This window comes from Tachypleus tridentatus, chromosome 10 (assembly GCF_004210375.1).
Source record: "Tachypleus tridentatus isolate NWPU-2018 chromosome 10, ASM421037v1, whole genome shotgun sequence".
NCBI classification, from domain to species: Eukaryota; Metazoa; Arthropoda; class Merostomata; order Xiphosura; family Limulidae; genus Tachypleus; species Tachypleus tridentatus.
In genome coordinates, this window is record NC_134834.1 from 97,429,102 (window position 1) to 97,454,040 (window position 24,939).

General features: G+C 31.6%; 3 protein-coding genes across 3 annotated transcripts; all 3 read left to right on the forward strand.

The window, feature by feature from the left end:
• The first annotated feature begins 3,937 nt into the window (after positions 1 to 3,937).
• On the forward strand, positions 3,938 to 5,664 carry LOC143229921 (laminin subunit alpha-like). Its single transcript, XM_076462789.1, has 3 exons — positions 3,938 to 4,078; positions 4,422 to 5,033; positions 5,303 to 5,664. Exons 2-3 carry the CDS (start codon positions 4,622 to 4,624, stop codon positions 5,545 to 5,547), a joined length of 657 nt encoding a protein of 218 aa, XP_076318904.1. The 5' UTR covers positions 3,938 to 4,078; positions 4,422 to 4,621; the 3' UTR covers positions 5,548 to 5,664.
• Positions 5,594 to 19,030, forward strand: LOC143228418 (laminin subunit alpha-4-like). The gene is made up of 3 exons (XM_076459681.1): positions 5,594 to 5,656; positions 10,016 to 10,177; positions 18,818 to 19,030. Exons 1-3 carry the CDS (start codon positions 5,594 to 5,596, stop codon positions 19,028 to 19,030), a joined length of 438 nt encoding a protein of 145 aa, XP_076315796.1.
• LOC143229922 (laminin subunit alpha-4-like) lies at positions 10,036 to 24,446 on the forward strand. The gene is made up of 4 exons (XM_076462791.1): positions 10,036 to 10,274; positions 18,818 to 18,971; positions 22,472 to 22,706; positions 23,996 to 24,446. The coding sequence occupies exons 3-4, from the start codon at positions 22,472 to 22,474 to the stop codon at positions 24,259 to 24,261; spliced, it is 501 nt and encodes a 166-aa protein (XP_076318906.1). The 5' UTR covers positions 10,036 to 10,274; positions 18,818 to 18,971; the 3' UTR covers positions 24,262 to 24,446.
• The last annotated feature ends 493 nt before the right edge of the window (positions 24,447 to 24,939 follow it).

A 24,939-nucleotide genomic window follows, 5' to 3' on the forward strand; every position in this document is an offset into this window, starting at 1 on the left:
ATGTTGTGAGGTGTGGTTATTGTAAACAAGACAGTTTAAACATATGCTATTACATATGGTCACTGATAGCAAAACATTTGAAACATACATCCTGTGAGGTGTAGTCACTGAAACAAGACAACTGAAACATACATACTGTGAGGTGTAGTCACTGAAACAAGACCATTACTGAATGGTTGGTTACTGAATGTTAGGTTGATAAATATCATGCATAGGATGTAGTAAGGACCATCTTACTGAGTGGTTGATAATAATGTGAAGGGTGTAGTAAGGACCATCTTACTGAATGGTTGATAATCATGTGAAGGGCATAGTAAGGACAATGTTACTGAATGGTTGATAATCATGTGAAGGGCAGTAAGAACCATGTAGTGGTTGATAATCATGGAAGGGCCATGTTACTGAATGGTTGATAATCATGTGAAGGGCATAGTAAGGACCATGTTACTGAATGGTTGATAATAATGTGAAGGGGTGTAGTAAGGACCATGTTACTGAATGGTTGATAATCATGTGAAGGGCATAGTAAGGACAATGTTACTGAATGGTTGATAATCATGTGAAGGGCATAGTAAGGACAATGTTACTGAGTGGTTGATAATAATGTGAAGGTAAAAGGACCATGTACTGAGGTTGATAATAATGTGAAGGGTGTGTAAGGACCATGTTACTGAATGGTTGATAATCATGTGAAGGCATAGTAAAGGACATTGTTACTGAATGGTTGATAATAATGTGAAGGGTGTAGTAAGGACCATGTTACTGAGTGGTTGATAATCATGTGAAGGGTGTAGTAAGGACAATGTTACTGAATGGTTGATAATCATGTGAAGGGTGTAGTAAGGACAATGTTACTGAGTGGTTGATAATCATGTGTTACTGAGTGGTTGATAATAATGTAAGGACAATGTTACTGAGTGGTTGATAATAATGTGAAGGGTGTGCAGTAAGGACCATGTTACTGAATGGTTGATAATCATGTGAAGGGTGTAGTAAGGAACAATGTTACTGAGTGGTTGATAATCATGTGAAGGGCATAGCAAGGACCATGTTACTGAATGGTTGATAATCATGTGAAGGGTGTAGTAAAGGACCATCTTACTGAGTGGTTGATAATAATGTGAAGGGTGTAGTAAGGAACCATGTTACTGAATGGTTGATAATCATGTGGGGTGCAGTGGACAATGTTACTGAGTGGTTGATAATCATGTGAAGGGCATAGTAAGGACCATGTTACTGAATGGTTGATAATCATGTGAAGGGGCATAGTAAGGACAATGTTACTGAGTGGTTGATAATCATGTGAAGGGGTGTAGTAGGACAATGTTACCTGAGTGGTTGATAATCATGTGAAGGGCATAGTAAGAATCATGTTACTGAATGGTTGATAATCATGTGAAGGGCATAGTAAGGACAATGTTACTTGAGTGGTTGATAATCATGTGAAGGGTGTAGTAAGGACCATGTTACTGAGTGGTTGATAATCATGTGAAGGGTTGATAGTAAGGACCATGTTACTGAGTGGTTGATAATAATGTGAAGGGTGTAGTAAGGACAATGTTACTGAGTGGTTGATAATCATGTGAAGGGCATAGTAAGGACCATGTTACTGAATGGTTGATAATCATGTGAAGGGCATAGTAAGGACCATGTTACTGAATGGTTGATAATCATGTGAAGGGCATAGTAAGGACCATGTTACTGAATGGTTGATAATCATGTGAAGGGCATAGTAAGAACCATGTTACTGAGTGGTTGATAATCATGTGAAGGGCATAGTAAGGACCATGTTACTGAGTGGTTGATAATCATGTGAAGGGCATAGTAAGGACCATGTTACTGAATGGTTGATAATCATGTGAAGGGCATAGTAAGGACCATGTTACTGAGTGGTTGATAATCATGTGAAGGGCATAGTAAGGACCATGTTACTGAATGGTTGATAAACATATGAAGGGCATAGTGGAACCATGTTACTGAGTGGTTGATAATCATGTGAAGGTGTAGTAAGAACCATGTTACTGAGTGGTTGATAATCATGTGAAGGGTGTAGTAAGGACCATGTTACTGAGTGGTTGATAATCATGTGAAGGGTGTAGTAAGGACCATGTTACTGAATGGTTGATAATCATGTGAAGGGCATAGTAAGGACCACGTTACTGAGTGGTTGATAATCATGTGAATGGCATAGTAAGGACTATGTTACTGAATGGTTGATAATCACATGAAGGGCATAGTAAGGACCATGTTACTGAATGGTTGATAAACATCATGTGAAGGGTGTAATAATGACCATGTTACTGAATGGTTGATAAACATCATGTGAAGGGTGTAATAAGGACCGTGTTACCTAATGGTGGATAAACATCATGTGGTGGGTTTAATAAGGACAATATTACTGAGTGATTGGTAAAGTCAGGTTGATAACCATTATAACCTCTCAGTGGCACCACAATATGTGTGTGGGTTTACAAAGCTAGAAACTGGGTTTCAATACCTGTGGTGAAGAGAACACAGTTTGTTTGTGTGCCTAATTACAAACATCATGTGATATAATACTGATAATGTTGTTGAGAGACTGGTAAGATCAAGTTTACAAACATTGTCGAATCATTATAGATCCATCTGTTATGAAACATAAGGAGCATTAGATGTCAAACCTTCCTGCATATTACACAGACTGCTCCCTTGAATTTCAGTGTTAGTATATTACACAAGAATATTACCAGGGTTTTTGGACAGACAAGGCACTGGGTAGAAAGCTTGCTAAAATGTCATAGAGCACTACATTGATTGGAATACTTCTCTGAGTGTTTCAAGTGCCCTTTGATTTCAGTCTCAGTTTACAAACACAGATTTTTCTTAAACATATTCTAAATTATAACTTCAGAAAAATTTAACAACTTTGTTGATATATTATAGGTAACATATAAGAGTAATATATGTAGCATTTGTATAGCATAGTGCTATTGAACCCTTTTATTATTCAGAACTAAGTAAAATTAAAATGTTTATTGCCAAGACTGATTGGCACTGTAAAATTTTAAAATTCATTGTTAGTAGTGGATAGGCCTTTGGCAGAAAACGTTTGTCGGTACATTATCTGTGTCGCATCAGTTTAGTACAGAATAATGTAACCTAATTTCATAGTTGTTAAACTTTGATATACAAGTTTTTACTCCATAGTTAGATAAGTAGTGATCATTTCTATCCATAGTTATGTGAAATGTACAATAAAAATGTAAAATTATGAAGACTGAGCTTGGAAAACAATCAGTAAGGTTTTATTTTTGTTTTCAGATTAACAGTGTTGAGGTAGATAGTGGTGAAGCTTCAGAAGTTGAACTACAAAACACTAAGGATATTTATGTTGGTGGTTACCCAGGAGGCCACGCCACACGTAAGTTCCTTTAAATTAAAAACTCAGGTATATTTATTAGTGGAGATACATAGGTATACATACTTTCAGGTTAAAGGGCATTTCATAGTTATTTCAGAAAACATATAACTCCAGTGATAACAGAAGAATAGCAACTGGTTGGAAATTTGTAAAAAATATAGTATCTAAGTGTTAACTAAATCATACCAATAACAGATATAGACTCATTACCATCTTAACGAAGGACATAATGGCAGAATCTACAGGCTAAAAATGTATTTAGTTCCACAGTGATTCAGAAGATAAATTTAATGTAAAAGCTGTAGTGTTTGAAACCCATTATTTTGCTTTTGCAGAAGATCCAAGTTTTTTGCCTGAGTACACATGAACGTGAAGAAAACTGTTATAAGCTAGTTATTGCTAATTGATTTTGTTTAATATTCTATAAGCATTTCTTTCAGAAATGTTACTATGAATCATGAGTTGAATTAATTGGTGTGCATGTGGGTGTTATTATATCAAGTTGTTGGTAAAAGTAATTGTTTAAAGATGTGTGATAAAATTATACAACTGACTTTCAGAGAAATCACCAATGTGAACTTTGAAGGTTGTATCCAGAATCTACAAATTGGAACAGCAAATGAAGACCTTAATAAGAACAAGGAAGCACTTGGAGTAGTCCCAGGATGTCCTGCTACTGTAAGTTTGTAGGCTTAGAGAATTATTCACAGTGTGAGGTTCTTTGAAATGGAACTTTTGTACTATGTGTAACTGATAAGTGATTGTAATGAAATGGTGAGTTATGAGTTAGTTTGATTGTAAATTAGTTGCAATTATCAATAAATTTTTGAGGCCAGGCTGCTTTTGTGTGTAGGAAAGGAGTGGTTAATTATTTTTGTAAACCATGAGGTTTTAATAGGATTGGTTTTAAAACTTGAAAAATCAAGCATTTTACTGGTAAATGTTAAATCATATTCATTTCTTTTCATGCATTAATTAGATAAATATTTATCTTCATAATTCTGGTTCTGCCACATTTCAGATTGCTCGAACTGTTTCATTCTCTGATGAAAGTCCTGGTTATGTGGCCATGGGAGGGACAAGTACCAAAAGTCATCTTAGTAAATATGCTCAGCTAACATTTAAATTTAAAACCATTGAACCTGATGGGTTAATTTTCTATGCAGCAGATGAACAAAAAGCAGCTTCCTCTCTATAGCACTGGCTGATGGGCACTTAGTAATGAAGAGCCATCCTGGTGGTGAAATAAGAACAACCTCCAAGAAGTACAATGACAAAAACTGGCACTATATTACAGCAACAAAAACCTTACATCAGTTGAGACTAGATATTGATGACCTGTATGATTTTGACCAAGAAACATCAGAAAAGAATGAAATTTCCATTACAACACCCCTGTACTTTGGTGGAGTGCCTCAGGACTATGTCATAAAACCTGAAGCTGCAGCATCTATAAAACCATTTATTGGCTGTATAGGAGACACCACTGTTAACAACCAATTCCAGAATTTTGCAGACTCCCAAGATAGGCCAGGATCCTCATTAACCAGTTGCCCACTAGCTGATCCTGATGATGTGATTACAGAGCCACCTGTGGTAGACTACTCCACTGCTTTACCAGACCATATACAAGGTGTGTCAGTGTTATGACATCGCACAACTACAAGTTGTGGAATAAATATTTTTCAGATATCGTAGGATGTTTTTATGTAATTTCTAGTTCTTATGACAGCTAAAGTGTTACACTGATATTATAAGAGGATATTTTTTAAATTGAAACAGACACTTTTAGCTAAAATAACAGATTTTTATTTCTTGAATATTGTTTAAGAAATCCAATAGACAACTTTAGTATAAGATAATAACATACTTCTTATTAAAGTAAGTGGTTTGTGTTTACAGAAAAAATTACTGAAGGCCAGGAAATTGAAGGGCCTGATTTTGAAAGCTTTACTACTCTACCACCCACAACCACTTTGCTTACAACATTAGAGCCCACTGTCCCATATCCAACTCCTTATGGTTTATGTAAGCTACCTATTTCACCATTAAGTGACCCTGATATTACTTCAGAAGATGGACTGCGTTATGGTAATTCTCCACTAGAAACGAATTTTAAATGCATGCACAAGCACACTATTAGATGAGAGCACATTCTCGCTGGAATTTAAGACTGACCTTCCAGATGGAGTAATGTTTTATGTGGCTGGTTCTGATCACATTGACTTTATAGCTCTCTATCTTAGAAACAGGAAGGTAAGTTTGTACAGTAGAGATTTCTTTTATGTATCTGTCTCAGATCACTTACTTTGTAACTCTGTACCTTAGAAACAGGAAGGTAAGTTTGTACTGTAGAGATTTTTTTTATGTATCTGGTTCAGATCGCTTACTTTGTAACCCTCTACCTGAGAAACAGGAAGTCTAAAAATTTAAAAATGCATTTCTAAGTTGTATGTCTTCCAATTAACACATTTTTTTAGGTTGTTCGTTTACAAATAATTTTCTCTGAAGTAAAATTTTTGGTTTTTATTTATTGTAAAAAAACTTCTATATCCACACTTAACTCTCTCTACGCAGGTTTGATCAAATTGAACAACCACATGACCACTTTAGTTATTATAGTCTTGATACTACCTGCTATTATTATAGTATGTATATATTCACAACATTTGGAAGAATTTCAGTCAACATTATAGGTTTTTCTGATTAAAAAAAAACAGATTTGTTCATAAATATATCATCCTGTTTTGTACCTAGTTTGAGTGTAAAAGCGATTTTCTTGTTAAGATTACAAATACTTTGTCTCAAACTTCATTATCTCTAAAGCTTCTTAAATACATTTCAAACGTTTATTTTCCATAAAACTTTATATTTTATTTGTTATTTTCTCCTAACCATAAAAAATAAGTGAAATTAGTCTAATTTACCCTATTTTCTTTCTAGAATGGCTTCAAATTGTAACATGAAATTATATTTACTTATTCTGTGTACTCATAAAAGTATATATCTACTTTTATTTCATTGCCCCTTAAACCATGTCTAACTACTGTAAATCACTTGGGGAATGTGGAGCTCATGCTATGGTATTAAACTACATTACTGAGGAGCTGTACTCATCCATGCCTCATGAAACATTTTTATTATATTATTATTATTATTTATTTTACCAGTCTAAACTGCACTAACCTAAAAAATTCCTATTTTATATTTTAGTGGCCTTTATAATAATAAGTAAAGAATAAATATGAAAACACAAAAGATAAATTACTTACCTGTCTTTTATTTGTAGTTAACTATTGATGACAATTTACCCTACTTTGTTTTTGTACTATTGGTAGTAATGCACTAAATAACATTTTGCAATTAAATAATGCACCAAGAAACATTGAACAACAACCTGCAGAAAACAATGTCCCATAAGTATCACAGTTTTCTTTCTTTGTATAGAAAACAACATAATAATGTGAATAACAAGAATATAATAGTATTAATTATAAGAGAGAAAATAATAACAAATACAAATGTGGTCTGATCTCAAACATGATTGAATGTTATATTATGAGTGTGAGTAATGGATGGTTCAACCAAACATGGGTTGGCATAAAGCTTAACCAAACATGATTGAATGTTATAAATACTGAAAAGCAAATTAACGTTTTCTGTATAGAAAACAACATAATATAAATATTATGGTTAGTGAGTAATTGATGGTTTGTAACCAAATGGAAAGATGAAAATCTTTGCTTTTGATTGATTATGAATAGCATAGTATTAATTATAAGAGAGAAAATAATAACAAATCTTGAAAGAGAGTATATGACATGATTGAATGTGGTCTAATTGATGGTTCTGTAACCAAACATGATTGAATGTTATAAATATTATGGTTAGTGTGAGTAATTGATGGTTCTGTAACCAAACATGATTGAATGTTATAAATATTATGGTTAGTGTGAGTAATTGATGGTTCTGTAACCAAACATGATTGAATGTTATAAATATTATGGTTAGTGTGAGTAATTGATGGTTCTGTAACCAAACATGATTGAATGTTATAAATATTATGGTTAGTGTGAGTAATTGATGGTTCTGTAACCAAACATGATTGAATGTTATAAATATTATGGTTAGTGTGAGTAATTGATGGTTCTGTAACCAAACATGATTGAATGTTATAAATATTATGGTTAGTGTGAGTAATTGATGGTTCTGTAACCAAACATGATTGAATGTTATAAATATTATGGTTAGTGAGTAATTGATGGTTCTGTAACCAAACATGATTGAATGTTATAAATATTATGGTTAGTGTGAGTAATTGATGGTTCTGTAACCAAACATGATTGAATGTTATAAATATTATGGTTAGTGTGAGTAATTGATGGTTCTGTAACCAAACATGATTGAATGTTATAAATATTATGGTTAGTGTGAGTAATTGATGGTTCTGTAACCAAACATGATTGAATGTTATAAATATTATGGTTAGTGTGAGTAATTGATGGTTCTGTAACCAAACATGATTGAATGTTATAAATATTATGGTTAGTGTGAGTAATTGATGGTTCTGTAACCAAACATGATTGAATGTTATAAATATTATGGTTAGTGTGAGTAATTGATGGTTCTGTAACCAAACATGATTGAATGTTATAAATATTATGGTTAGTGTGAGTAATTGATGGTTCTGTAACCAAACATGATTGAATGTTATAAATATTATGGTTAGTGTGAGTAATTGATGGTTCTGTAACCAAACATGATTGAATGTTATAAATATTATGGTTAGTGTGTGAGTAATTGATGGTTCTGTAACCAAACATGATTGAATGTTATAAATATTATGGTTAGTGTGTGAGTAATTGATGGTTCTTGTAACCAAACATGATTGAATGTTATAAATATTATGGTTAGTGTGAGTAATTGATGGTTCTGTAACCAAACATGATTGAATGTTATAAATATTATGGTTAGTGTGAGTAATTGATGGTTCTGTAACCAAACATGATTGAATGTTATAAATATTATGGTTAGTGTGAGTAATTGATGGTTCTGTAACCAAACATGATTGAATGTTATAAATATTATGGTTAGTGTGAGTAATTGATGGTTCTGTAACCAAACATGATTGAATGTTATAAATATTATGGTTAGTGTGAGTAATTGATGGTTCTGTAACCAAACATGATTGAATGTTATAAACATTATGGTTAGTGTGAGTAATTGATGGTTCTGTAACCAAACATGATTGAATGTTATAAATATTATGGTTAGTGTGTGAGTAATTGATGGTTCTGTAACCAAACATGATTGAATGTTATAAAATATTATGGTTAGTGAGTAATTGATTGTTCTGTAACCAAACATGATTGAATGTTATAAATATTATGGTTAGTGTGAGTAATTGATGGTTCTGTAACCAAACATGATTGAATGTTATAAATATTATGGTTAGTGAGTAATTGATGGTTCTGTAACCAAACATGATTGAATGTTATAAATATTATGGTTAGTGTGAGTAATTGATGGTTCTGTAACCAAACATGATTGAATGTTATAAATATTATGGTTAGTGTGAGTAATTGATGGTTCTGTAACCAAACATGATTGAATGTTATAAATATTATGGTTAGTGTGAGTAATTGATGGTTCTGTAACCAAACATGATTGAATGTTATAAATATTATGGTTAGTGTGAGTAATTGATGGTTCTGTAACCAAACATGATTGAATGTTATAAATATTATGGTTAGTGTGAGTAATTGATGGTTCTGTAACCAAACATGATTGAATGTTATAAATATTATGGTTAGTGTGAGTGATGATTTTGTAGTGAGTAACTTTTATTAAATGTCATACCCATTGAGGAGTGGTGAATAAAATAGAAAAGTGTCATTTCTCAACTAGAAGAAATTAAAGGTTTTATTTATATTGCCTTTTAAAATTAAGAACTTAAAACTTATATACTATTAAAATGTAGGCTATTAGCTGAAAGTTTATGTTACAATAATTGTTATAACAGAAACAAAAAAGTAACGTAATTAAATTTTGAATGTAAGACACTTAAAACATCATGATGTGTGAAGTGAAGGATGCCAATGTAACGAAAAATTAATTTGTCGCGCTTATATTTTCTCTTGATTGCAGCTTGCATTTCTACACTTAAATTGTTTGACTATAACATCTTTTCTTTCTTCACTTAAATATAGAAAGTCAAGTTAAAATCAAGTTCTAAAATTTATTCTTTGTTCACATGAATATAACTAAGTCTTGATGACAAGAAACCCACTTGAAATAACATTCACCTGCAACGCCCCTACAACACGGTACTAGTTTATACTTTCATTCATAAGACGGTCCGTAAAGGTCACATTCAAACTCTCTTTTAACCTGAAGATGACCTAGGAAGGTCGAAACATTCTTCTCTCCTTATCAATAAAAGTATTAATACCCATACCAGCCATTCTGAGATACATGATTATAACTAATTTTCAATAATTCTGTTTTTCTATTAAATTTGTATTTCAACCGAACGTATCAACTTTTATTTTGCAAGTTTTACTACTGTAACTCTTCATTTCGCTATATTGTAACAACTGCTACGTCCATACTCAGTTTGTCCTGCTTGTGGTCAGGTGTTTTGCCTTTGATTGTGGTGGAGGAGCAGGAAGGTCATCGACAAGTGAGAATTATAATGATGGTGAGTGGCATTCTCAGAAGTTCTCTCTCGCCGGACTAGATGGAAAACTTGAAGTCGATGGCAGAGAAGTTGTACAAGTGAAGTCACATGGAAGTCCTAATTTTTAAATGTTCGCTCCAGTGTATGTAGGGGACTGTCGGAAGACACAGCAAGAAAAGCTAAAACAATCTTGAAGTAAGAATTGTATTTACATTTCAGACCTGATAAGACCAAAACTCAAATTGTCTTAATATTTTTTACCTTAGTAGATATGCATGTGATTTATGTAATTGATCCTTGTAAAGTACACATAATATGAATATTCATAGTTGTAGTGTAATAAAATTTAAAAATGCAATCATTGTTTATTTATTAAGTGAATTGTTGGAGTAATTCTCAGTTGTTTTTTTTAAATTTATTATTATTATATTATGCTTTACAGTAAGGTAATTAAGTTTCTAGCACTTGCTAGATGATACAGCAACCTTCTGATTTATTTTATTAACATTGGTTTTATAGAAATATATGTTTCATGAGAAAATCACATCTCATTCAATGCAGAAACTCCTTGCTTTTGTGTTCTAGAACCCTAGTTCTTGACCTCAGCTTTCTAATACTGATGATGCAACATTTTTACATTCTCTAAGTTCCAATGTATTAATCGATAATATTTTCACGTTTTTCAGTAGGATATGTTCCAATGTATTAATCTGCAATATTTTCACGTTTTTCAGTAGGATAGGTTCCAATATATTAATCTGCAATATTTTCACGTTTTTCAGTAGGATAGGTTTCAATGTATTAATCTGCAATATTTTCACGTTTTTCAATAGGATAGGTTCCAATGTATTAAACCATAATATTTTCATGCTTTTCAATAGGATAGGTTCCAATGTATTAAACCGTAATATTTTCAATGTTTTCAATAGGATAGGTTCCAATGTATTAATCTGCAATATTTTCACATTTTTTTCAATAGGATAGGTTCCAATGTATTAATCCATAATATTTTCACATTTTTTTCAATAGGATATGTTTCAATGTATTAATCCATAATATTTTTCACGTTTTCAATAGGATAGGTTCCAATGTATTAATCCATAATATTTTTTTACATTTTTCAATAGGATAGGTTCCAATGTATTAATCCATAATATATTCACGTTTTTCAATGGGATAGGTTTCAATGTATTAATTCATAATATTTTCACGTTTTTCAACAGGATAGGTTCCAATGTATTAATCCATAATATTTTCACATTTTTCAATAGGATAGGTTCCAATGTATTAAACCGTAATATTTTCACGTTTTTCAATAGGATAGGTTCCAATGTATTAATCCATAATATTTTCACATTTTTCAATAGGATAGGTTCCAATGTATTAATCCATAATATTTTTTACATTTTTCAATAGGATAGGTTCCAATGTATTAATCCATAATATATTCACGTTTTTCAATGGGATAGGTTTCAATGTATTAATTCATAATATTTTCACGTTTTTCAACAGGATAGGTTCCAATGTATTAATCCATAATATATTCACGTTTTTCATTAGGATAGGTTCCAATGTATTAATCCATAATATTTTCACATTTTTCAATAGGATATGTTTCAATGTATTAATCCATAATATTTTCACATTTTCAATAGGATAGGTTCCAATGTATTAATCCACAATATTTTCACGTTTTTTAATAGGATAGGTTCCAATGTATTAAACCATAATATTTTCACGTTTTTCAATAGGATAGGTTCCAATGTATTAATCCATAATATTTTTTACATTTTTCAATAGGATAGGTTCCAATGTATTAATCCATAATATATTCACGTTTTTCAATGGGATAGGTTTCAATGTATTAATTCATAATATTTTCACGTTTTCAACAGGATAGGTTCCAATGTATTAATCCATAATATTTTCACATTTTCAATAGGATAGGTTCCAATGTATTAATCCGTAATAATTTTTCACAATAGGATAGGTTCCAATGTATTAATCCATAATATTTTCACATTTTTCAATAGGATAGGTTCCAATGTATTAATCCATAATATTTTCACATTTTTCAATAGGATATGTTTCAATGTATTAATCCATAATATTTTCACGTTTTTCAATAGGATAGGTTCCAATGTATTAATCCATAATATTTTTTACATTTTTCAATAGGATAGGTTCCAATGTATTAATCCATAATATATTCACGTTTTTCAATGGGATAGGTTTCAATGTATTAATTCATAATATTTTCACGTTTTTCAACAGGATAGGTTCCAATGTATTAATCCATAATATTTTCACGTTTTTCAATAGGATAGGTTCCAATGTATTAATCCATAATATTTTCACATTTTTCAATAGGATATGTTTCAATGTATTAATCCATAATATTTTCACCAATTTTTATTTTCAATAGGATAGGTTCCAAAACCATAATATGTATTAATCCATAATATTTTTCACGTTTTTTCAATAGGATAGGTTCCAATGTAGTAATCCATAATATTTTCACGTTTTTTCAATAGGATATGTTTCAATGTATTAATCCATAATATTTTCACTTTTTCCAATAGGATAGGTTCCAATGTATTAATCCATAATATTTTCACATTTTTCAGTAGGATATGTTTCAATGTATTAATCCATAATATTTTCATGTTTTTCAATAGGATAGGTTCCAATGTATTAATCCATAATATTTTACATTTTTTTCAATAGGATAGGTTCCAATGTATTAATCCATAATATATTCACGTTTTTCAATGGGATAGGTTTCAATGTATTAATTCATAATATTTTCACGTTTTTCAACAGGATAGGTTCCAATGTATTAATCCATAATATTTTCACGTTTTTCAATAGGACAGTTCCAATGTATTAATCCATAATATTTTCACATTTTTCAATAGGATAGGTTCCAATGTATTGTTCCATAATATTTTCACGTTTTTCAACAGGATATGTTCCAATGTATTAATCCATAATATTTTCACATTTTTTCAATAGGATATGTTTCAATGTATTAATCCATAATATTTTCAGTAGGATAGGTTTCAATGTTTTTTCAATAGGATAGGTTCCAATGTATTAATCCATAATATTTTTACATTTTTCAATAGGATAGGTTCCAATGTATTAATCCATAATATATTCACGTTTTTCAATAGGATATGTTTCAATGTATTAATCCATAATATATTCACGTTTTTCAGTAGGATAGGTTCCAATGTATTAATCCATAATATATTCACGTTTTTCAGTAGGATAGGTTCCAATGTATTAATCCATAATATATTCACGTTTTTCAGTAGGATAGGTTCCAATGTATTGTTCCATAATATTTTCACGTTTTTCAACAGGATATGTTCCAATGTATTAATCCATAATATTTTCACGTTTTTCAATAGGATAGGTTCCAATGTATTGTTCCATAATATTTTCACGTTTTTCAATAGGATAGGTTCCAATGTATTGTTCCATAATATTTTCACGTTTTTCAATAGGATATGTTCCAATGTATTGATCCACAATATTTTCACGTTTTTCAATAGGATAGGTTCCAATGTATTGATCCATAATATTTTCACATTTTTCAATAGGATAGGTTCCAATGTATTAGTCATAATGCTAACAGTTTTAATTATTAATCTCACCCAATTTTGATGGCAACAAAAGAACAAACATTCCATTCATGAAGTCATTGTCATCATAAGTTATCCTTTATCCCTTTTTCTTTTTATGTATTTATCATTTCCTTGTTTTGTATGCTTTGACATTCATTCCATTGTGGCTTCCAATTCTGCAGTTTTGTTTGTTATGATTAGAATGTTAATGCGAGCACCTTGGGGTCTTCCATTTGGAAACAACTGATGGAATACTATCATGGAGAAGTGTGATTATTGTGTTTCCAACACTGTGTATTGAAAGGTTTGTGTGTTCTGATGTTGCTGCTAACCATCTGAGGAAAAGTTACACAAGGACAACAAACTTTATATAATACTCTGAGTGTTGGTCTAAAATCTTGATTTCAGTGTCACTGGCCACTGAGGTTTAGACAAAAAAAACTTTGTATAGTTTTAAATGTCCTCTATTTACCTGTATCAACTGTGTGGTACTTTAGATTGTACTACACTCAAAACCCATAAATTACCACTGTTATTAGTATGGTTGTATCATAAGACCAGTGCTAATATAGTAAATATATATAAGTGTTTATTAGTTTATTTGTTGCTAGATTTACATTTTGTTATAATTACTATATGCAGGCTGTCTCTTTTGTGTGTTCTGATGTTGCTGCTAACCATTTGAGGAAAAGTTACACAAGGACAACAAACTTTATATAATACTCTGAGTGTTGGTCTAAAATCTTGATTTCAGTGTCACTGGCCACTGAGGTTTAGACAAAAAAAAACTTTGTATAGTTTTAAATGTCCTCTATTTACCTGTATCAACTGTGTGGTACTTTAGATTGTACTACACTCAAAACCCATAAATTACCACTGTTATTAGTATGGTTGTATCATAAGACCAGTGCTAATATAGTAAATATATATAAGTGTTTATTAGTTTATTTGTTGCTAGATTTACATTTTGTTATAATTACTATATGCAGGCTGTCTCTTTTTAAAATAATTATTTTATGTTTATTGAGGTTTGTTTTTGTTAAGAACAATTGTCTGTAAATTTGAACTGACAGTCTGTAGACAAGGCAACTACTCAAAAACACCCACTACCACCTCTTACACTACTTTTGACTACTGGGACTTGACATTACTTTTACAGTGCCCTAAAGTGTACATCATGTTTTGTATCATTGTGATACAAGCCACAGATCCTTGGATTCATAGCACACTAACCATTAGGTTATATCTAACCCCATTTTGAAGATATATGTGAAAGCTTTAAAATTCCTTTATCAGTTTTCAAACAACCCTGTTTAAAACAAAATTATACATTACAACTATAGTTTTGTAATACAGTTCTACATCTTAAACTATATATAATTGAAAGAAGGAATGTTAAAAATAAGTTTTCCTAAATTGTGTAAAATAACTGCTTAATGTTCGTTTTGTAGATAGTATCTGATTCATTTGTTGCTAAGTGCAAAGCCACAAAATAAGCTATCTGTGCTGTGCCCACCAGGGGTATCAAAACCCAATTATTAGCAACATAACCCTTCAAATTTAATGCTGAGCTACTAGGAGCATTTATTAAGGTTTTTGTTTATTATATAATTGTTGTTGACTTTTCTGCTGAACAGGACACATTGGTTTTTTTTTATTAAAATATTGCTTTGAATTCTTGAGTTATAGTGACTTTTTATATATAAGTATCCAATATAAGATTATTTATAGACTTGTTAGGACACAATGTCATTTTGACAATAAGGTTAGTACAAAAATAGCTTTATTTTTCTCCAGGTAATAATAATGTAAAAACTTCAGACAATGTTTCATTATTGCAGTTTCATAAAGAATTCTAGTGGTACAAGCTGTAATGAAGCTGTGATATAAAACACTGGTTGAAATGAAAAGCATATTTTTTATTACTTTCAACCTAACCTAAAAGAACAACAAGAGACATTCTAGTTCATTAAGCCTGTTCCAGAGGCCAACCACCTTCTTAGAAAATAAAGGTGTCTTAGGTGAAGATGACTTCTACCCTGCTTAAATTTGTGTTCCATAGTCTTACCAATCTCACCATTAAATTAAAATAAGTCATGCATCAACACTTTCTATTCCCTTTACAATCTTAAACACCTTAATCAGATCCCTCCAGATGTCATCTTTATAGCCCTTCTCTGAACCCTTTCCAATAATTCAATGTCCTGTTTGAGGTAAGGAGCCCAAGGCTGAACATAGTACTTCAAATGTGGCCTAAATTAATTATTATAATGCCATTATAACCACTTTAATCTTCTATTTATTATTTCCATAGATACAAACTAAAATCCTATTTGCCTTGCTACCAGTACATTGGCTTAAGAGACTGATGAAGCAGAACACCAAGATCTTTCACTTCCACAAGTGTTAAGGTTATTCCCATCAAAATTGTATATGTGCGTTATCTTGCATTCATTATAATTAAGTCACCTGCCAATTATACACCCAGTTCTTAAATGACTTTATATCTACAAATGGATTAAATCTCCTTGCTATTATCCTCAATATTCTCAACTTCAACAGGATGTAACTTACATTTAACATACAGAGCCACTCTTTAGTAATATGTCCCTTTTAAATAAACTATAACCATATATTTTAAAGATATTCCTGTCACCAGAATTACTACTTGCATTTAACCAATGTTCAGTTATTACCATTACATCAAATCTCCTGCTCTGACCAATGATCTAAAGCCATATATTTTATTTAACATTTAACCAATGTTCAGTTATTACCATTACATCAAATCTCCTGCTCTGACCAATGATCTAAAGCCATATATTTTATTTAACATTTAACCAATGTTCAGTTGTTACCATTACATCAAATCTCCTGCTCTGACCAATGATCTAAAGCCGTATATTTTATTTAACATTTAACCAAATGTTCAGTTATTACCATTACATCAAATCTCCTGCTCTGACCAATGATCTAAAGCCATATATTTTATTTAACATTTAACCAATGTTCAGTTATTACCATTACATCAAATCTCCTGCTCTGACCAATGATCTAAAGCCATATATTTTATTTAACATTTAACCAATGTTCAGTTATTACCATTACATCAAATCTCCTGCTCTGACCAATGATCTAAAGCCATATATTTTATTTAACATTTAACCAATGTTCAGTTATTACCATTACATCAAATCTCCTGCTCTGACCAATGATCTAAAGCCCATATATTTTATTTAACATTTAACCAAATGTTCAGTTATTACCATTACATCAAATCTCCTGCTCTGACCAATGATCTAAAGCTATATATTTTATTTAACATTTAACCAATGTTCAGTTATTACCATTACATCAAATCTCCTGCTCTGACCAATGATCTAAAGCCGTATATTTTATTTAACATTTAACCAAATGTTCAGTTATTACCATTACATCAAATCTCCTGCTCTGACCAATGATCTAAAGCCATATATTTTATTTAACATTTAACCAATGTTCAGTTATTACCATTACATCAAATCTCCTGCTCTGACCAATGATCTAAAGCCATATATTTTATTTAACATTTAACCAAATGTTCAGTTATTACCATTACATCAAATCTCCTGCTCTGACCAATGATCTAAAGCCATATATTTTATTTAACATTTAACCAATGTTCAGTTATTACCATTACATCAAATCTCCTGCTCTGACCAATGATCTAAAGCCAGATATTTTATTTAACATTTAACCAAATGTTCAGTTATTACCATTACATCAAATCTCCTGCTCTGACCAATGATCTAAAGCCATATATTTTATTTAACATTTAACCAATGTTCAGTTGTTACCATTACATCAAATCTCCTGCTCTGACCAATGATCTAAAGCCGTATATTTTATTTAACATTTAACCAAATGTTCAGTTATTACCATTACATCAAATCTCCTGCTCTGACCAATGATCTAAAGCCATATATTTTATTTAACATTTAACCAATGTTCAGTTATTACCATTACATCAAATCTCCTGCTCTGACCAATGATCTAAAGCCATATATTTTATTTAACATTTAACCAATGTTCAGTTATTACCATTACATCAAATCTCCTGCTCTGACCAATGATCTAAAGCCATATATTTTATTTAACATTTAACCAATGTTCAGTTATTACCATTACATCAAATCTCCTGCTCTGACCAATGATCTAAATTTTATTTCTTATACTTCTAACATTGCAACAATAAGTTTAGCTTAACATTAAAACTAACTTTATACATTGTTCCTACATTATATATCTCTTTCTATGTTACTTATATTATTATTATTTATTTTCATTATTCTGTCTTCCTCCCTTGTATAATCCTAGTTTAAAGTTGCCCTGTGTACAAGCATGTACCCTATTTAAATGTAAACCATCTATTCCAAAAAGTCCCTTTTACCCATTGAACTAATCCCACAAATCCAACCAGCCAAATCTCTCTTCCTTAGATATAAACCTAAGCCTAGTATCCAGTCCAAGTCACTTAATTATAATGTCATTCCTGCTGTTAAGTCTTAGCAGTATCTTCAGTAGAATTCAAGTTATTATGACCCTTTTCTTTGTCAGTGCCTTGTACTTCAACTATGCTCCCCTGACCTAGCCTATCCTTCCTTACAAAATTAGCCTCTGTGTGAAAATGAGTGTGTCACTACAATCACCCTTTACTATATATACCTGCTCTGTCTATTATATTCTCTACCCATGGAGAGGAATTTTTGTCATTTCTAACTTTATTATTAAAATGTTTAAATCCCTTCCATATGCACTACTGAGAAACAGCAAAATAAGCCATAATGCCTTTGTATGTTCTTCAAGTGTCAAGATAATTCTTAAACTTACATGAACATATTGTTTTGAAACTTTATAACAAATAACCCACTTCTTACAAAATAATTGTTTTGAGACATCTTGAAAAAAATTATTGTAAATGTATGACTGACAAAATTTTATACCTGAGGATGGCAAAATATAATAAAGTTTTTCCTTATTCAGTCAAGTTACCTCTAAACTTTTATAATGGCTGTTTGCTGTTAGTTAATAAGTTTCTAAATCTAATACTGTTTCTGACTCTGTTAGGATGTTGTGACTCCTTTCCCTGGCTGTATGAGAAATATCAGAGTTGAAGATGAAGTTCTGAAGAAGCCAAAACTAACAGAGAGAGTTGAACCTTGCTCTGATAAAGTTGAAGGTGGAACCTACTTCCCAGTTTCTGGAAGCTACATTCGTCTTTGTGAGCATGGTTTTAATGATTTTAATATTTGCTCTTTTTCATTTGTTTGCTTGATGTAAGACTCCAGCCTTATCACAAGTAATAAGAGAATACACAATTCAGTTCAAATTGGGCTTGACTATGTACCATTCTTAAGGATAAAGAACATCGTTACTCTCATGATAATTCAGCAAAATATATGTCAGATCTTGGTTTAATAGTAGAAATCTAAATGCTTTAAATTAAAATTTAAAGAATAAAACAAACAATTATACAAATTTCCCTTGTTTACTCGAAGTTTCCACACATCATACAAAGATGAAAACAGAAAGAAAAGAAAAATATTCCTTTGTCATTAATAAACATTTTCTATGGCTATGTTTCAATTCAACACAAAAAATATGATACCCTGTTTAGGAGATTGTAGTTGGATGTTAAATGATTTCTTGAACCTACATATATTTTTTTTTAATATCATACATTGTTTAATCCAGCTACTCTTTGTATAACAGACTTGATTACATGTAGGGTTCTAGCAGAGTACCCGATGTTACTTGGATGAAAATGATTTAGATATCCCATGTTGTTTTGGTTAAATGAACCATATTAATGTTTTTTGGGGGGTTTTTTTTGCAAAAAAAACAACAAAAATCTAAAAGATTTCTTTACCTAATTAAATGTTTTGATCAAAATCAATAAAAACAACATTGTGCTAAAAGAATACCAATTTGCTAAAGCTATTTTAATCATAGTAAAACAAGGTACGTTGCTTCTCCTTCTTGAATGACATTTCCAGTTTCCAAAACAAAATTCCTAACTTTTCGACATCTTGATTTCTGCTGTGTGGTCAACTGTTGCAGCATATTTTAACTTTATTATCATTCCATTTAATAAATAATTTGTTTATTATCTTCTTCTTGTAACACAACATAAATGAAAATTTGCTGATAACCTAACGTTTTATGTAAAGTCATTGTATAGCTGAACCTTATGTGTACATGCAAACAAACCAAAAGATATGGTTGAAGCAAGCCTGTTTAGTTGAGGGAGAGTGTATGTGTGTGTGCATGTTTGAGGAAAGACCAGCTTTTTTTTTAGTTAAAAGGAGTTGGAGATTAGTCATAAATGTGTAGAAGATAGAGAGAAAAAACACAAATGATGGCTTCACGAAGTTCTTAACTCATTTTAATGCATAATTGCTTATGGATAAAATTATTAGAAGTTCTCACACAGGGAAGAAACTTAGGTCATAACCATTAATTGCACATTTGCAAAAAAAAAACAAAAAAAACTGTTTGTCCTGTTTGACAAAAATTATCATATTGGTCACTTTGGTTTCCTAACAACCTTAGAGGCTGTGGTCACATAGCCCATGTTACTTCCAGTACAGTTCTAGCTGTACCCTCAATTTAGAGTTTATATATTTTAATGTGTGACCATGCATAAGGAACAGGCACACAAAGATGAAAGAAATCTAGAAAACCCTCTTATCCTCTCTATTTACACCAGTTACAAATGATACAACCATCAGTAACTAATGGGTTTACCTACAGTATATTTAATTATATGTGTAAAAACAGTTGGTGTAGGTAGAGAAAGCTATATGTAGAGGAACAAGCAATGTTTTGACTTTCTTCGGTTATTGTCACGTTCACTCCTCTTCACACAGATTTCTCTATCCATACCAGCCATATTTACATGCATATTTTTCTCTACAAGTGGGTTTTCTTGTCATCACAGAGTATTTTTAATTGAATTACTTTGTTTAATTACAAATAATTTAGATTTTTGTAACCAACAAAGTTGTAGACCCACAATGAGAATGCTAATCTCTACTAGCATTTATTCAGTTATTACTTTAAAAATCAGTGAGGATATTAATGTCTACCAGCATCCATCCAGATATTTATTGAAAAAACAGCAGGATATTAATATGTACCAGCATCCCTCCAGTTATTTGTTAAAACAACAACAGGATGTCAATGTCTACTCACATAACATTTCTACAGTTATTTGTTAAAACAACAACAGGATGTTAATGTCTACTCACATAACATTTCTACAGTTATTTGTTAAAACAACAACAGGATGTTAATGTCTACTCACATAACATTTCTACAGTTATTTGTTAAAACAACAACAGGATGTTAATGTCTACTCACATAACATTTCTACAGTTATTTGTTAAAACAACAACAGGATGTTAATGTCTACTCACATAACATTTCTACAGTTATTTGTTAAAACAACAACAGGATGTTAATGTCTACTCACATAACATTTCTACAGTTATTTGTTAAAACAACAACAGGATGTTAATGTCTACTCACATAACATTTCTTCAGTTATTTGTTAAAACAACTGGCTGATCCTGTAACCAGTTCTGGTTCTTGAAAATCAATCATCAGTCAGGGTCATCATGGCATATTAAGTCAATCACCAGTCAGGGTCATCATGGCACAGTAAGTCAATCATCAGTCAGGGTCATCATGGCACAGTAAGTCAATCATCAGTCAGGGTCATCATGGCACAGTAAGTCAATCATCAGTCAGGGTCATCATGGCACAGTAAGTCAATCATCAGTCAGGGTCATCATGGCACAGTAAGTCAATCATCAGTCAGGGTCATCATGGCATATTAAGTCAATCATCAGTCAGGGTCATCATGGCACAGTGAGTCAATCATCAGTCAGGGTCATCATGGCATATTAAGTCAATCATCAGTCAGGGTCATCATGGCATATTAAGTCAATCATCAGTCAGGGTCATCATGGCATATTAAGTCAATCATCAGTCAGGGTCATCATGACACAGTAAGTCAATCATCAGTCAGGGTCATCATGGCATATTAAGGCTCTAGTGGCTAACTCTTGTTACCATCTGAGCTTTAAGTATGAAGTTTCAAAACCTCCAAACAAGTGTGATCTTCTCACTTTTAAAAACAATGTTCCACAACCAATATACCATGGAGCTACCAAGGAGCTATGTGTTCTAAAAATTCAGCACCTGTGCTGTAAAAGGACCCAAAACTACAACCCTCACATTATAAATTAATTTTTCAGACAGTTCAAGCATGTTGCACATAAAGCATTTTGTGATACTAAAAATATTTGCAGATCTAGTACAAGGAAAACTTTGAACTAAAATATTTGGTTAAACATTTATAAGTAACATGACCAATTTTTATCATTGAAAACATGTGGCCATACCTTAAAATGACACTCACTTCTGAAGAAAAGTCAAATATCCACATTCAGAAAAGCAACGTATGGATTAGGGAAGGATTGAAAGGTTTCAAATCTTACAGATGATGATACTGACAGTTTATAACTTGACTAATTATATATATAGTTTTGTTGAAACATGAATGTCTTACTCTTATATACTAAGGTGGTAGATCTTATGTTGTCAATAACAAAAAACACTGCATTTAGGGTCTCTGTTATCAATAACAAGAACCATAACATTAATGCAATATTTTAAAGAAATATTAGTAAGTGGCTTTGTTTGTTCCTTTTGCAGATGACAGCTACAGAGTTGGACAAAAAGTTGCTATCCAGTATAGATATCAAACCAAGGCATAATTCTGGTATTATAGTTGCTGTCCACAGTAGCTATGACTTCATGCTTCTACAGATGGTCGAGGGGAAGGTAATGTTCAGCGTAGAGAATGGAGCTGGTATCATCAGTGTCACCTTTGAGCCAATAAATGGAAACAGCTACTGGCTGTGTGATGGCTTCTGGCATAACATCCAAGGTAACGTTTTAACTAGTTTGTAATGACAGCTACTCTTTTTTCATTCCTTATGTACTTCTGTTAATAACGTTTTAACTAGTTTGTAATGACAGCTACTCTTTTTCATTCCTTATGTACTTCTGTTAATAACGTTTTAACTAGTTTGTAATGACAGCTACTCTTTTTCATTCCTTATGTACTTCTGTTAATAACGTTTTAACTAGTTTGTAATGACAGCTACTCTTTGTCATTCCTTATGTACTTCTGTTAATAACGTTTTAACTAGTTTGTAATGACAGCTACACTTTGTCATTCCTTATGTACTTCTGTTAATAACGTTTTAACTAGTTTGTAATGACAGCTACTCTTTGTCATTCCTTATGTACTTCTGTTAATAACGTTTTAACGAGTTTGTAATGACAGCTACTCTTTTTCATTCCTTATGTACTTCTGTTAATAACGTTTTAACTAGTTTGTAATGACAGCTACTCTTTTCTCATTCCTTATGTACTTCTGTCAAACCTTCTCTCGTAACAAGTAATCTAGTGAATAAAAGTAAAATCCTCTCATCAAACAGCATACTTTATAGATGATTTAGTTAATTCTTCATGATGAAGAAAGATAAAATAGGCAACCACTGCCTATTACAGCATGCCTTTTGTGGAGAAAATACTGGACGACTAACTTACAAAAGTAAGAGTTGGAAAAAGACAATGTTTTGAAAGACTTCCACTTTCAAGTCGAACTAGGTCTCAAAGATGAAAGTCTTTCAAGACACCTTTCTTTTATGACTGAGCTATGTTAGTCCTCTAAGACAGTCTATTCACACAGAATAGCATTCTGAATGTTGTGTACAGATAAATATTATGAAACAAAAATGTTCTTTTAATATGAATAAAGTAGTTGATATTACCTTTATAAGAATCTTTATGGAGTTTTATTAACATTTATGATATTTGACATGCTGTATACCAGTTAAATAATAGAAAATAAGACTAAAAGCTGTTCAGACAAATTAAATGCACTGATATATATATAATCTAAGTAGCTGTGAACCATTTAATATTAAGTTAATAGTAATATAATGTTTCTTTACTTTGTGAATTCTTATTATGAGATTATTTTATCTTGTATTATTGATACAAAGAAAACCAAACGCTGGGAATTTTTGTTCATGCATTTATCAGGTCTAATCATAAGTTGTTAAAATAAATTAGACATTGTTACATTTTCTATAAAAACACAAATCCTTTGAAGTATTACAGATGTTGAGATATCTGGATAATTAATACAATAATGTTCTCTTATAGCCGTGAAGACCAAGAATGTGGTTACGCTCAGCATTGATGGACATTCTAGCACTCCTGGTATTGGGCAGGCTGGTGTATCTTCAACCGACACCAAAGACCCCTTATACGTGGGTGGGGTACCTGACCCGACAGGGCTTCGAGGAATGAATACCATGCAGAACTTTGTAGGATGTATGCGCTACGTGGAGTTGAATGGTGTTATACAGAAACTTGTTGATGGCAGGGCATTTGGAAATGTGACTCTCAACTCCTGCCCAACCATTTAACCACAACACTTGCTTTCTTCGTCAGAAGGAAGTTTGACAAACAAATCTTTTCTGCTTTAATAAAACAGGATTTCAATACTTCAGCTTTTCAAATCCTGTTTCTTTCTTAATATAAGACTGGTCACCTTCTGTAAAACCACCAGTCTTTACTTTTCATTTTCTCAATAAATCAGTCAGCAGCATAACCAAGGTATTTGTTTTATCTTTTACACATCACCATTCATGATTCGGTAGCAAAGGGTAATGTGGTCTTTTTATAGAAACTATACATTTGGAACTAACATTTGCAGGAATAAAGTGTTTTATTTCTAACCAAAAGTATATCAAAAGATCAATTACTGGAGAAAGTAACATAATTTGATAAAGTTAAGTTCTTTTTATCTGTATTAAGCAAGCCACAAAGTAAATTAAACCAACTAATGAATGTTTGGATACCTTGATGTCCCAGACAGAAACAAAAAAACTTAGGTAAAAGCAAATAAGGGTAATTTTGATCCAAAGAAAAATACATTTTTCACTTCCCAGAAACTTGACTTATAAAGAACAGGGAAATGACATTTGCTTGAAATACAAAAAGTGTCAAGCTTCCTTACGAGAGGACGTAACTGTTCCTTTGAACAAAAACTTTAGGAACTCTGGAAATTTTCAAGGGGTAGCCTGTGATAAAGTGTGACATTG

What these genes read in the sequence shown, in the direction of transcription:
- LOC143229921 (XM_076462789.1), top strand. Translation starts at nt 4,622, where the DNA reads ATGAAGAGCCATCCTGGTGGTGAAATAAGAACAACCTCCAAGAAGTAC. An exon ending in TTTACCAGACCATATACAAG is followed by an intron (nt 5,034 to 5,302) that starts GTGTGTCAGTGT and finishes TTGTGTTTACAG; the next exon opens with AAAAAATTACTGAAGGCCAG.
- LOC143228418 (XM_076459681.1), top strand. Translation starts at nt 5,594, where the DNA reads ATGTTTTATGTGGCTGGTTCTGATCACATTGACTTTATAGCTCTCTAT. An exon ending in TCTATCTTAGAAACAGGAAG is followed by an intron (nt 5,657 to 10,015) that starts GTAAGTTTGTAC and finishes GTCCATACTCAG; the next exon opens with TTTGTCCTGCTTGTGGTCAG. An exon ending in ATGGCAGAGAAGTTGTACAA is followed by an intron (nt 10,178 to 18,817) that starts GTGAAGTCACAT and finishes TGACTCTGTTAG; the next exon opens with GATGTTGTGACTCCTTTCCC.
- LOC143229922 (XM_076462791.1), top strand. Translation starts at nt 22,472, where the DNA reads ATGACAGCTACAGAGTTGGACAAAAAGTTGCTATCCAGTATAGATATC. An exon ending in CTTCTGGCATAACATCCAAG is followed by an intron (nt 22,707 to 23,995) that starts GTAACGTTTTAA and finishes GTTCTCTTATAG; the next exon opens with CCGTGAAGACCAAGAATGTG.